Here is a 15,521-nt window from a genome sequence, read left to right on the forward strand (position 1 = left end):
TAGATATCTCTAGTTAATCCATTAGATAGAAAAGGCCAGGATTCACATGCAAGTAGTTTTTCCTCAGTGTTCTGCTACAGTTGGTCAGGCTCTTGTCAAATAAAATGATTTCTCCAAATTTCACTATATAAAATAATATAATCATTAATTATATATACTTTAGGGTTCTGCATTTTTATATTTAATTTCATTTATGGCCGAAGGCTTTTTTTGTAAAATATACAGATCGCATATGCTAGTAGGGTTCTAACTTCTAACTCTCTCCCATCTTCTACATTGCATATGGAAAATTCATACATATATTTAATTTAATTTAATTTATTTTTTGGTAAATGTGAATATTTAGAGCTCGTCGAGCACTTAATAACTAAATTATGTATATATGGCAAATAAGTTATAACTCAACTCCTATAATAATGGTATAGAGGATGTAGATATTTGTTCAAAATCCACAAACATGTAGTTGCAGTTTTCTAATTTGTACGGGAGAAAATGACAAACTGCAAGCAACAATCTTGTCTAGAAATCTTAGAAAACATTATTGAGTTTTCTCAAAGGAGCTTTCATATGCATAGTAGACCTTAGTCCTGATCAGTTGATATAGGAGAGGTTAATTTGATAATTTATACATATTTATTTATAATTCTTTGAAGCATATAGAAAGATACGATTGTGTTTGGATGCAATTTTTGGCCGAATTTTTATGCCAATTGGTTGCTGAAAGTTGGTTGAAACATAATTGTACCTTGAAAAAAATTGAATGAAAAAGTTAAAGATAAATAAGTTAAAAAGCTAATGCCAAAATGGAAAGGTGCTAAAAACAGATTCATATAGAAATCAACTATTCAGAGAGAGAGAGAGAGAGATGATAATGTAAGCTGTAAAAGATAACAAGAATACAATCATCTTATAAAAGATTACCAGTTAGGAATGAAGCGGACAAATTTTCTCCTTAGAACAAAAGCGTAAACATTAATTTCTAATGCCTAGTTTTTGTTGATAAGAGAAGAAAATTCATCTACTTCATCACTTGTGGCAATCAGCTTATTAACATAGTTAACTATGCAAACCGTCTAAATATTGAAAGATACATATTAATTATGCTTATCGCCCAGCAAGTGCTCCGAAACAAACCGCTCCCAGTGGTGCCTCCGCGCAAATTGTTGAGAATTTTTTGTTACTGAGCACAAGCTTAGATAAGCATGCATACTTAGATTTTACGTCTATATCAAACAAAGCTGAAATGGGAAGAGATTAAACTTGTAAACCATGGATCAAGAGCTAGTTAATTAGCGAGCGAATTCATCCTCAGAACCTGTGATGCATTCCTTTTCATCTTCAAAACCATCAAGAGAAGGGTGTGGGGAATGGCCTTTTCCAAAGGACCTGATGTGATCTTTAAGTGATCTCTTATGCTTAAAGTCAGAACCACAGGTGCAATACCACAACTTCCCACAATTCTTTTCATGTGTCCTCCAATCTCCTTTCACTGCAAATGTTTTCCCACATTTTCTACACATAAATGGCTTTGCTCCATGCTTCCTTTTGTAGTGAGTTTGCAGTGTTCTGAAGTCTTTCAGCGGCTTCGCTCGCGGATGGTTGATGTTGTTCTTGCAGCCTTGAGCACAGCAATAGCACGGTAGCCTTAGCATGGCAGCTGGTTGAGTTCCTTTAAGTGAATCTGGTCCTTTTCTGTATTCGGATCCATGCCCCCACATATGCATCTATAAAAAATATATAATAAAAAAAGATTATTTTCAACAACCAATCACAATTTGGCACACATCCATTTTATTTCCTTGTAAAATAACTAAAATTTTAAATTAAAAAAAAAAATTAACACATAACATACTGCAATTAGTAGAAGATAAAATGAAACACTTAAGAGTGGATAAAACGTTTTTATACATTCATGTCTAATTCATATCATACTTGCATCAAATTTGTCAAATTTGTTTAAATCTCAAATCTCATAAGATAAATAAAAATAACCTTTAACTAGGTACATATGTACTTGTTTACAATTAGAATTGTTGGTTGATTCTTAATTATGGACAGTATCACTTCTTGAGGGAATGATTAATAAAGTATAAAGTGAAACACTTAGAATGGATAAATGATTTTAATTCCTCCCTAAGCTAGCACTAGGAATAAGTTTTGGTAATGTCATTATTGATGAACTATTCAAGATTGCAACATGCCATGATCAGGAAAGTGTAAGTTACAAAAAGGCTATTGATTATTTGGCTTGTTTAGGCCCTTCACCAGTGGACTATTTCCCTGCATCTTTTAATAAAAAGGTTAAGAATTATTATTTAAAGAATGAGTATCCAAAGTTCTGGTTGAAATTGTCATCTTGTGATGCTCATATTGCTTTGTAATCATGTTCAGCTTTATTCAATAAGCAAATTGGTCCTTTTTTTCAAAATCCAAGCTCATTATCTTTTGACCCAAAGAGGAAGAATAAAAGGACAGGAGGCGAAAAAGTGGGCTTTACAGAAGTTTTCCTTTTAGAAATCGTAGGGAGTACTGGCTAAACAAAAGGGAAATGTTGCATACAAAAATTAAAGAAAGGCCTTGAAGGATTACTCCTAAAGAAGAGGGGGTCATTTAATTAAGGCTCTCAATTTTTTCTTTCCAAACTTCAATTACATTTGTTTCAATTTGCTTCTTATTCTTGATGGACATTAACAGAGAGGACTTAAAGACTTTCTTCTTTTAGATATAAACCTTGTTGGCATAAAATTTAGAGAATAATATATCTAAATTGAATGATAACTTATAAAAAAATAACTACACCAACACTGACATCTAACAGAATGCTTAATGTGATAGCAACCAAAATAAACATAAAACAAGATTTAAGTGATTTCTAGTATATATTATTATGCTTTTTTCTCCATTACCAAGAATTAAAGCAAATCATCATTGGTATGCACACCTGCACTCCATTGGGGATTGTTTCTTCTTGCAGCTGGATGGAAACTAGAATCTTCATAGGAATGGATAATTTCGTTTAGAGAAAATAGGGTTTTTGCTGGTAAAAAAAATTACAATTCCCCTTCCAAGGAATGCATAATCTTGGAGGTGTTTTAGTTTTTGAAATATACATTATGTAAGTTCAATTTTCCACCCATGCAAAAAGCAAATGGTAATTTAGGAAGTTGAGAAAAGGTGTACATGAAACTGTTCATTAACCTTTGGAAATTATTAATTAGCACAAAGAAAGAATATATTGAACAAAATATATAAGCAATAAACTTAAACAACACTATCATGTTTCACCAGGAACATGAAGTTCTACGATCTATATATGTTTTGATCATGCATAATATTTAGGCTATATTTTGTCCCAAAATATAATTATATTCTTCAAGTCCAAAAAAAAAAAAAAAAAAAAAGATTAAAAAAAAAATCATTCAAGAAATAAGTCAAGAAATTGATGAGAACTAACCTGCATGTTATTGTACCTATTGAAGGTCTTGCTGCATATGGAACAAGCAAACTGCATCGGCCCCACAAGAATTTGAGCAGGTGTTGGTATCCAAAACCTACTCTGTGTGTTAAAAGAACAACCATGGAAGCTTTTCTTCACGGGTTCTTGTTCCTTAGAGTCAAAAATCATCTTCTCAGCATCAGAATCACCCGTGTCAGGCAAACCAATGTGCAAGGCAACAGTAACTTTCTCAACCTCCTCTTCTTTGATTGTGTAACCCTCCTTTTGGAGTCTAATATCTTGCTGTTTCAAGGGTTTGGTCTCAGTAAACCCGCCTAGAAGAGGCAAGCATTTTAAAGTCTCCTGAACAAACTCTTTTGGGGTAGTTAAGGAAGAATATGAAGAAGAAGAAGAGGAAGAGGATGATGATGATGACAGTGATGAAGCAGAGGGTGAGGGCTTGAGCCACTCAATGAAAGTTGGGGCTTGGAAGCACAAACTGTGCTCACCTACAAGGTGATTTCTTAAACTCATCCTCAGAGAGCTCCTTTGAAGTCTCCCCTTAGATGGTTATATCCAGACTTTATGTGGGAAAGCTAGCACTTATATGGTTATGAAAGGTGGTTTGGTTTGTCTTTTTGGAACTTTAGCCCCCTCTTTCTTTCTTTTCTACCTTTCGCCTTTGTTTTGGTTGGGGGGAGAGAGAGAGAGAGAGAGAGAGAGACTAATGGTGGGGTTATGGAAAATGACATGCAAAGATGAGACTCACTAAGATGAAGAGAATCCTAGAATAGTCTGAAACTATTATTTGCATCCAGCCATTAGGTGTACATGTATAATGTATTTTCTTTTTTGCTTTTAAAAAAAAATAATATTGGAATTTCAACACACATGCACACGTTTTCTCAGAATACATTGGCATTGAGCAGATGTCCCCAAATAGGGAAAAAATAGTGAAAGCAAAAGGAGCTTGGACATTTGGTCAATACCTAAAAGGAAAAGAAAATAATATTGAATGGAACCAAAATGAATCATGCACCTAGAAAGTCTCATTTAGTTGTGTTAATAGCGCATAATGCAGTTTTTATTCCATTGAACATGTATATGGCTAATGAGGGCTGGTAGTCAAAATTTCAATATAAGCTGCGGAAATTGAAATAATCTCCTACATATATTGGCCATCAAATAAAGACGAAAAAATAATAATAATAAAGACACTGTGATAAGTTTTGTATATTTGCAATTAAAAATATTTGTATATTTTCAACCAAATGATATATATATATATATATAATATAAATTCTTGAATGTAACATATCATACAAACATATCAAGTTACACAATTTTGAAGTGCTCAGAAAATTTTTATTGTGGATTATAAAGTCCTCCTCTAACCCTAGTCTGTATTACATACTCATATAGAAGCTTTTATCTTGATAAAAATAGAAGTTTTGGTTACCACACAGGAGTGTAGCTTGATAGTAGAAGTCTTTGTCCCAACACTCAGAGAAGAGCAGTTCGAGCTATAACCCTAATAAGGCCCATGGGTACACATGGTATTATCTATTGCCGTCACGTGATATGAGCCCGTCATGTAGTGTGAGGTCAATGAACTCGCACCAAAGACCCCCTTTTTTTCACCTAACCAAAAAAAAAAAACTTTATTTCTCAGGCTTGGCCCATGTAGCCATTTCAACCTACATAATGAGTTGCTTCAAACTCTTCCTCTCTCTATGTAGGGATCTAAGTGTAATGGTTAGTAAATTTTGGTGGAGTCAATAAAAGGAAGAGCAAAGAATTCATTGGGTGAATTGGGATAAGATATGTGTGTGATCCAAATGCACATAGTGGAATGGGCATGAAAGATATATATATACAAATGATTAATCAAGCTTTGCTAGCAAACAAGGGTGAAGGCTCATACAAGCTCATCCTGTAGTGCACATGATCACTTTATATCACTTAGAATTGATTGAAGTGAGATAGATAGGTCAAATTTGTCACTTACAAAATCACCAAAGTTTAAAAATTTGAATTGATAATGCATGAGATGTGTTTGAAAATGTTCTAAACTCCCCATGAATGTTCATATAATTTGCCCTCAAATGAATGTAATTTTTAGATAAAGAGTCAATTTCCTCACAATTCCAAAAGTATCCCAAGTTTGAAATTATTGGAACAAATTAAAAAAAAAATGATTCTCCTCTAGAACTTCTCATAATACATAAAGGTAGGAATAGGACAACACAAATTCACCCAAAAAGAATCATGGAGTTATATCTTAAAGTTACATATATATATATATATATATCCACCCCACATTTGTTGAGAGCTTTAGATCTTGTAAAAGTTAATTCCAAAAAAAAGAAGACAAACCTTGTCAAAGTAAGAACCTTAAGCATTACAAAGCAAAAGGTGACCCCCACATAAGTGTCCGTGAAGTAAACTTGTAATCTTTATTTGGACAAACCAGAAAAAAGGTGACCCCCACAGAAGCAATTATGCAGAGTTGATCATGTGGGTATAGTTTGGTGCCTTAGCTTAACATACACAAAAACTGATCTATAAAAACTCGCCGACAACAAGATATCCTTTAGCGGATCTTCAGGAGATAAAACACATATTTGATATTTCTCTTCTCTCTAGCTATAGCTATCTCTATCTCTTTTTAATTTAACCCTATCTTTTTGTAATATAATCACCACTGTTTATGATTCTCTACCACAACTACTACTTCACTTTCCACTGTCCTTCACTCTTTTCTACCTTTAATGCTTTGTAAGTTAACCGTGCAAAAGTATTCATCTTGATCAGCGTTACTACTTTTACAGGTGATACAAAACTGACTTTGAGAGAGAGGTAGTGAAAAAAATCATCAAAAACAAACAAAAAGAATGGAACATTTCTTTTTTGGATCCGGTTAATATATACCTTTATAACATACATTAATCATCTAGGAAACTTTTTATGAAAAATTGAAAAACATGTCAAAAAAGTTAGTTATTTTTTTTTTTTTTCATTTTTCCAATAAAAAGTTTCTTAAAATGATTTACTAATGTACGCACATCCTAAGGCATATGTCAGTACGTAAAATCCTTCTTTTATTGTTCCTCTATGCATATATTAATATTGGACGATGTTGAAGAGTGCAAGCAATAAATATTTTGAAAATATTTTGAAAAGATAGTTATCATGTTTTCTATTTATCTTGTAGCAATTAAATCTCAAGAACAGAAGGTCATATTTTAATTATTATGATGATCATTTTTCTAGAAGAAAGCTTTGATTTGAATTATCCGGAGGATGCCTTATATAAAAAAGATAGACAATCAAACTTATTTCTTGATTCCATAGAAGCCAATAAAATTATATTAATCTAGGTTGTAATATGTGCTTTCATACATAAATATTCAATAATAGCGATGAGGAGGTGGTCTTACCTAAATGAGTGAAGTGGTCATCTCAACTTTCTCGTTGACTATTATAATTGGTGGATTAACGAAACTAAATTGGACACTTGACACAAAATTAAACAACTATTAAAAACTAATTTTTATTCTTATTGTGCTTTAATTTTAAATATTTTGTTAATGGATGTCGTACAGGTATTCATACAGGTATTGTGCTTTAATTTTAAACAAGTGAGTTTTTTAACAATTTTTTATATTTCCTATAAAAGTAGTATCAATTTTTTTCTAAAATAGTTCATTCACTAATGTCTTAAGAGTACTTGTTAACCAGACCCCTTTAAAGATTTTAACTAATGTCCTAAGGACACTTGTTAACTGGACTCTAGCTTTAATATAATATATATATAATGAAAGAGTAATGTTAGAGATATTATATAATTTACTATAAACCCTACATTATGATTTGTCAAAACGTATAACCAGAAAAATATATTATAATTTGTCAAAACATATAACCAGAAAAACAAAGTAATTAAAAAATTTATCCTTAAATTGAGCTAACTCAAAATTTTATGTATCACTACATAACCTTGGTTTCTTTGGAGATTAGGAAAAAAAATTGGGATATTATTTGCCAATCCCATTTTTAATTTTTTCATCAAGTCCGAGTAAAGACCAAATGTCTTGAGTGACCTATTTGGCAGAACAACTCAAAAGGTAAAGAAGCATAATATGAAAAAAGAAGAAGCTAAAAACTATCTTATTTTTTAAAAACTGAAACTTATTTTATTGAAATAAAGTTGAGACAAAAAGTTGTGTGGAACCCACAAACATTGGATAATTTAAGTAAAAAGCTAGCCTATAATCGATCTAACACACACTTCATATGCATATGCAAATACATTAGCCTTAAAAGTTCTTAAATTTGCGAGTTTTTTTTTTTTCATAGAAGATTGTGGGTTTTACTTGACATAATTGGTAAAATTCATTATTGTCTAAGGGGTTTAAACCATGTCTATTCTAAAATTTAATTGATGTAGTATTGGCATAGTGATAAAGAACAATCATCATAAAGCATATGAAATAAATTGTAGCTCTATCACCCAAAAAAAAAAAACTTACGTTTGTTTATACTTATCTTTGAGAAGTCAAAACTTTGTTTACGGTCATATTATATGTTTGGGTCTTTATATATATATATATATATATTATTCAACATCTCCACGATGGAAGCCAATTCAAAAAAAGTAATTTGCTACTTTGTCAAAGCAATTCGACAATATCCACATGGTAATTGGTAAGTTTAAAGACTTGACGTAATGACGTTCACTTCTTAAATTAAACAAAAATATGTAAAAGATAATGTAATTCTAATTAACTAAATAAGATGTAGAAGATATAGTTACACCTAGACAATAAGTATTTATTAAACACAAAAAATTTAGGTCTAAAGATGTTTAGAATAATGGTAGCTGCTTCTGGATAAATCCAATTGGCCAGAGAACCAATTTCAGGTTTGAGAAGTTTAACACGTTATTAATTATAATAAATTTTGTATCACTCTCATTAGCAATAGTAAGTTTGTCGGTTTGGCCATTAGCAATAGTAAATTTTGTTAGTTTTGCCGATGATGTAGCCGTAATTGTACTGATCATGTTACACTCTCTCTCTCTCTCTCCAAACACTCTTACAATTAATGGGGTAAATTTTAAATTTTGAAATATCAAGGTGAAAAATTTAAATTTTAAAATTTCAAGGTGTAAAATCCAAACACTCTAAACTTTAGGAGTATAATTTGCAATATAACTTTTTTATTTTTATTTTTTATTTATATATATTATAACTAATTCACAATACTTTGTGCCATTTTTTAAACTCTGTTTATATATGATATTGATATAAGAAGCTAGTACCGAAAGTGCACGCAACACATGCATATAGTTCACAGGTTCATTTTATAGCTTAGACAGTGGCCTTTTCTTTGAAATGATATGATTCGTACCTTTCGGATTTTCAATATCGTGTTGATTGGACAGGAAAATATTTATGAATTGTGATCAATGATCTTCATGTGCTCATCCTTGAACATTTTGTAAAAATGTAGGTTTCTTCAAGATTCAGATGGGCCTTCTCCACTCAAACAAATATGCCACATTTAAAAAATTGAGATAATTACCTCTGTGCATCCTTGGCAGTTGGCATGATGGTCATTTCACAAAAATAAATTATTGTGAGGTGAGAGAGTAAGAGTTGGAGTTCAAGTTTCTGGGAGGAAGCTTATCACATATTTATACTTATATTAGGTTAGAGTAAAATCTTATTTCATAATAAAAATAAAAATAAAAATAAAAAATAAAAACAAATTGGGATAATTGCTACTAATGATAAAATTGAAATTCTAATTTAATTTATACATTATCTTTAGACATATCCATCTTTTAATCTTATTAATTGAACATTTAAGTCTTAACTACTTGCAATAATATTGTCCATCTTTTAATCTTCTTCCTGCAAGTTTTTGTTATCAATAACTTCCCTCTGGAAGCCATTGCCCCTCTTTTTATCTTTTGATGTTTCAAGTTTGTACGTAGGTTAATCTCACTGTTCATGTTTAATCTGTAATGAATCCACTCTCAACCATAATAAATAAATAAATAAATCCGAAGCAAATATTCAAGGGCTTACCACATAATTAAGCAATGCTACATCTCATTTGTTGAAAAATGTTTGCTTACGTCCCTAATTTGACTTGCTACAAATTTTAATCAATGATTCAAGATTAAGTTCAAGTAGTTACTTAATAAATTTAAGTTCAACACTAATCGTGAATAAACAAACACAAGATAAGCATCACATGAGCAACCCACGTACACGAAGACAAGGGTTTATTGATGGAAAGAAAATTCAATAGGTAGGACCACTCTACGGCAAAGTTCAACCCAACAAGTCCACTATTGAAAGTTTTTGTCATACGCATGTTATTTAAGTCACTACGCGATTTCCAATACACGTAATCATACTAAAAGTATGTTTGGATACTGCTTATTTTGCTGAAATTAAAAAATTATTGCCGAAAGTACTGTAGAAAAAAGTAAAAATTCGTTGATATAGTACAGTGGGCCCATGAATAGTGCCAAAAAGTGCAGTGGAACTCATAAATAGTAACAAAAATAAGCTGAATAGTGAAATAATTTTAATTTTTAATCCTAACCCAAACGCACACTAAATATCCAAGCTCCCTGCTTCAGTTTCCTAACTCATGCCTTCAATGTTACTAGCTTGATGCCTCAAGTTGATTTGTCAACCTCAAAATCAAACTCTTGGTCACTGCTTCTTGAACATTTCTCTTGGTATTTGTGGTTTTAAAAATAGTAACGCCAATACAAAGGTGGTGACCTTTGCATTTGTGTTGCCTTCTTCCCTTCTTATGAAATTAGGGTTGAATTTTCATATATAAAAATGTAGGGTTTAAGCTATGATTGGCCCCAAAAACTGTTGTGAAAGCCCAAGTTGGTGCTTTCCTTAAAGGGTTTGCTCAACCCTATGTCTCACGAATGACGGGTAAAATTTTATATATAACTTATTACATTTACTCGATAGATCATGAAATTTGCTCAGCCGAATTCTACAAACTTGTACAGTGAACAAAAATCTTTAGTCTTCAACCTCAAAAACACCATACAAAATTACAAATACAATTGAAAATTGTTTAACAATTACAGTTTAAAAGCAAACTTTGTCAATTCAATTTTATTGACAAGCAACTTCTAGCACACTGATTTATCTTAAGAAAATTATCATATGTGTTAGACGCATGAGATACCATCTCCTTAACGTTTGTGAAAATGAACTTTCGTGACTAAAGTGTTTTTTTAATCTATATTATTTATAAGAGGATTTTCCTCTTTGGATCGGACTTTTATATGATTTAGAAATACTCCTAAAATTTATATTTTGCAAGAAAAAAACTTGAGGACAATATAGTAAAAATATATCTCTAATTCCACTTAAAATGCCTACAAAATAATATATTCTTCTATTAATTCATGTTTTCTATGTAGACTTATCCAAATTTTAAAAAATAAAAAAGGAAAATTTTGATATTAGAAAGAAAAAAAAAAAAAGCTAATAAATGCATAAAATCTTCCGTATGGAGTTAGATATCTTGTAGATAGTAGACTACTTTTGTAGGCTATGACTTTTTAGTTTCAACTTTTTCTCTAGCGTTTACCACCTCCCCACCACAAATAAATATAAAAAATAAATATTTATTTATCTATTTATCTTGAGTTTAATGGAGTTTTAGAGTTTGTCTTGGGGCCAAATAAATAAATTGATGATCAAGTATTTTTCTTTGTATATTTTTGTTCCTACAATGTATAGAAATATATTGAGTGTTCACCAAATTGAACTTATGTGTCTCCTCAATTCTTTCAATTAGAGATGTTTCACTAAACTTCAATGGGGTATTATTTCTTTGAAGAAAAAGTGTCTTAGATCAGTATTATTTGTATGGTGGCTTGGGGTACGGTGTAGCAGTATATTATATTTAGTTGGTGAATAAATACAATTTATTTAATTTTTGGAACAAGGACCACTAACAAGGTGTTCAATATGGAGGATGGCCCAATTATATATTTTCGTTTATAATTTTTAAGGTGAGCCGAAATAACCTTATGATATCTTAATTTCTCGGGATGAGGTCAGTTTGTGAAATCTTAGGAAAGTCTCTTTGAAGCAATTAAATGGGATGAGAAAACTAGCATTAGCTGCAAAATCTTTAAAAGCTCATTATAGGACAAAGTGTTATATGCAATTTATGGGGCATTCGCTGTATAGTTTTAGTAGATGTAAAGGGAAAAGGGTATAGGCTAGTAAAGAATTTTGGCTGTTCATATCTATAGTTGCTTTGCTTTATCAATAGATTTTAGGTCAAAATAATGCAGTGGTCCATGAAGTTTGCCTATAAAACGCTTTTAGTATCTTATGTTTTACCAATAAACACAATTGTCCTATCAAAATAAATAAATAAATAAATAAATAAAAAATAAACACAATTGATTATTTGTTACGTACTTGCCTAGTCTTAAAATGAGAAAATTGAAGCTTTATATTCCCCTTTCCAAATTCCAAGTTCCAACTTTGAGCAGTAATTTTTCAGGTAACTTTATTTTTTCTCACATTTTTTTTTTTGATAAAATGACATCATACAGCGTTGGAATGTGACATCACGTATGAAAACTCTGCAAGTCTTTTATGCTGTAATGTAGTAGTCAGCTTTCCAATCATTTTTTTAAAAAATAATAATTATTTACGCAGGTTTTTTTGGAGTCATTTGTCATACCAGCGTGAAGGAATTTTTGTTTGTTTCGCCGCAATTGTGGAAATTTTTAATTTTTGGATTTTGGTAGTTTTCTATTTTTGATTGACTTGACTCTATTTAATTTCTTTTTCTTTTTTTGCTAGGCACTTCTTAATTTTCTTTGTAAAATTTCAGTCAGAAATCATTCATTCCTGCATTATTTTTGATAACCAATCATTCCCTACATTTTTTGGGAGGTGACGATGATGCCCATTAATCATTCTACATAGACAATAGTCACCCACCGTGGTGAGACTTGAGAGCTTCCTGCCAAATTAAACAAAATGTTTTATTTAGGCCCATCTTTTTGTCTTGTAGATAGACCCTCCCATTGAATTCTTTGTATTTTTAGTTGACCCATGGAACTATCTGCAAGTCTTTTTCTTGCATTGTTTTGTAGTAGTATATGCTTTAAACTTTATTATTAGGCGTAAATGTACTTTTAATCTCTATATTTTGACGTTTTTTCATTTTAGTCCCTACATTTTATTTTTTCCATTTTTAGTCCCTAAACCAATTAACGCGTTCCATTTTAGTCCTTTCTGTCAGTCAACCGACGGAAATTGCTGAGGTAGCAGTCGGAACAATTAAAATATTATAAAAATGCCACATCACCCATGACACGTCAGCATATAAATTTAAAAAATTAATTTATTAATTTTAACAAAATTAAAAAACATAAAACAAAATTTAAAACATAAAAATACATCAAATTTGAATCAAACACAAAAAAAAAATCCAGAATTTTTCTACAGAAACAAACGCACAAAGAACACAATAGCAAGCATAAATCTCCCAGCCAACCCAAAATGAAAGAAAATTGGAGTTCAAAGAGTCTCAGCAGAGCTTCGCTCTCTTCAGCGTCAATGTCCTCCTTCACATCCGCCTCGTCGCTCCGCACCAGTCCCCGAAGCAATCGGAGTAGATGGACCAAGGCGATTTCTTGCGACTCGCTGAGTCAATGGCCGATTTCGTCCAGGCCAAGACCAAGCTCAACGTCAGTCTGATTCACTGGCCTCCATTCCTCTCCACCAGGCAATTGGGCTTCAACGTGGTTGCGACCCTAGTTTGGATCCCCTTCGCGATCAAGAAGATCGTGAAAGGCAAGACCTTGCTTCACGATCCCAAGCTGTGGCTCACCGGCTTGGTTTTCGATTACTTCTTCAGCTTTCTCTTTGGATTTGGGTTTAGAGAAAGAGATGGTGGGTGCTGGGTTCGACTAGGTTTGTTGGGATCTGGGTTCGTGGGTTTTTTTTTTTTGGCTATCTGATCTGAAATTTTTGGTGGTTGGTGATGGTTTGGTTGTTATTTGGGTGGTTGATGGTGGTTTTGGGTGGGCTGGTGGTGATTTCTGTCAGGGTTTGTGGGTGGTTGGTGGTGGTTTCAGACTGGGCTTGTAGGTTGTTGATGGTGGTTTCGGAGTGGATTTGTCGGAGGTTGGTGGGGGTTTCAGAGTGGGTTTGTGGGTGGCTGTTGTGGCTGCTTTTCTTCCCAATCTTGATTTTTGGGTGATTAGTGGTGGTTTGTGCAACTATACTTGCATTTCATGTGTCTTGAGAACTGGAAATTTTTTTTCATTTTACCAGAAACAAACATTGAAAAATGAGTTCCACTGCATTTTCAAGTACACGACCGTTGTAAAATGAAGATGTTTTACTAAAAATGTTTCTCATTTTGGGTTGGTTGGGTGATTTATGCTTGCTACTGTGTTCTTTGTGTGATTGTTTCTGAAGAAAAATTCTGGGTTTTGTGTGTGTTTGATTCAAATTTGATGTATTTTTATGTTTTAAATTTTGTTTTATGTTTTTTAATTTTGTTAAAATTAATAAATTAATTTTTTAAATTTATATGCTGTCATGTCATGGGTGACGTGGCATTTTTATAATATTTTAATTACTCCGGCTGCCACCTCAGCAATTTTCGTCGGTTGACTAACGGAAAGGACTAAAATGGAACGCGTTAATTGGTTTAGGGACTAAAAGTGGAAAAAATAAAATATAGGGACTAAAATGGAAAAACGTCAAAATGTAAGGACTAAAAGTGCATTTACACCTAATTATTATTGCTAGAGTATATACGAAGTTATGCTTAAAATCTTATAATTTTTTTTTTTTAAAATGTGTTTAGAGTATTGTACTTTAATGATATTGCTTAGTTCTCTTTACGTGAAATACATTGATTTAAATCCTCCATTCCTACTTATTTTTTATTATTTTTTTAAATGAAAATATATTAGGACGTATTTGGTGTGCATTTTCAAAACTTATCCCCAGAACTTGTTTTCCCTTCCCAAAAAAATGTTGAATCCTGTTTGACATTGTTTTCTCATTCTTCTATTTATTTATTTATTTATTATTATTATTTGGTTCTTCCCTTCCCTTTCCTTTCCTTTCCTTTTGTTTATTTTTATTTTTCCATTAACTCATCTTCCCATTCCAGCCCAACATTACCGCGGTCCCTAATCCTAACAAACCTAGCACTAAACTTAAATCCATCACCACGAAACCGAACACCCTAAAAAGCCTAAACAGTCATCGCAACACACGTACACACACACCTTAACAAGACCAACTTGTCCTCGCCGCACACATGTGCACGCGCACGTGCACACACAAAGTCATGGTGGTTCTTGGTTAAGAGAGAGAGGAATGAATCCCAACCAATCACGGTGATTCACAATTAAGAGAAAGAGTCGTGATGTTCTGGTGGTTGAAATCCAATGATGCTCTAGTGGTCAAACTACCAAATCCCACCCTACACTGCTATTTGCGATGAATCCCATCCATTCAAAGGCAGGAACGAAGGGAGTTTTTTTTTTTTTTTTTAAATTATTTTTTTACATAGTCACCAATTTTAGCAATTTCGTTCTATAAAATCACACTTTTCCCCCCTTAATATTATCATTAATTCTTTTAGAAGTACTTCTCTAGCCACAAAATTTTATATAACATTTTTACAAACTGTTGTGGTAATAAACATTTATTGGTTTGTATTTGGGCCCATCACTTACATCGCATTTTTACTTACTAATAACCACTCACCACATTAATAATTTGTAAAAAAATTTTGTAATACTAGCATTTTCTCCTTTTAAAGGCCGGATTTAAAATCTAAAGCAAAATAAACAAGCCCAAAAATTTATTCAACAACAAAAATTACCAATAGTAAAACTAAAAACAATTAAACTCAATCATTCAATTTTACCTAAAACAAACAACCTGACCCTTTAAAAAATTTTAAACAAAATAATTTTTTCCATACTTAGATGCACACATTAAAAAAAAAAAAAAAAAAAAAAAAAAAAAAAAAAAAA

The 15,521-nt window shown here is 31.9% G+C and overlaps 1 protein-coding gene across 1 annotated transcript; it reads right to left on the bottom strand.

Moving 5' to 3' along the window:
* Positions 1-888: 888 nt before the first annotated feature.
* LOC111992789 (zinc finger protein WIP3) lies at positions 889-4,101 on the bottom strand. The gene is made up of 2 exons (XM_024024651.2): positions 3,455-4,101; positions 889-1,724 (listed from the first exon to the last, which is right to left on the bottom strand). The coding sequence occupies exons 1-2, from the start codon at positions 3,968-3,970 to the stop codon at positions 1,290-1,292; spliced, it is 951 nt and encodes a 316-aa protein (XP_023880419.1). The 5' UTR covers positions 3,971-4,101; the 3' UTR covers positions 889-1,289.
* Between the last annotated feature and the right edge of the window lie 11,420 nt (positions 4,102-15,521).

This window comes from Quercus suber, unplaced genomic scaffold (genome assembly GCF_002906115.3).
Source record: "Quercus suber isolate HL8 unplaced genomic scaffold, Cork oak 2.0 scaffold_174, whole genome shotgun sequence".
Taxonomy (NCBI): domain Eukaryota; kingdom Viridiplantae; phylum Streptophyta; class Magnoliopsida; order Fagales; family Fagaceae; genus Quercus; species Quercus suber.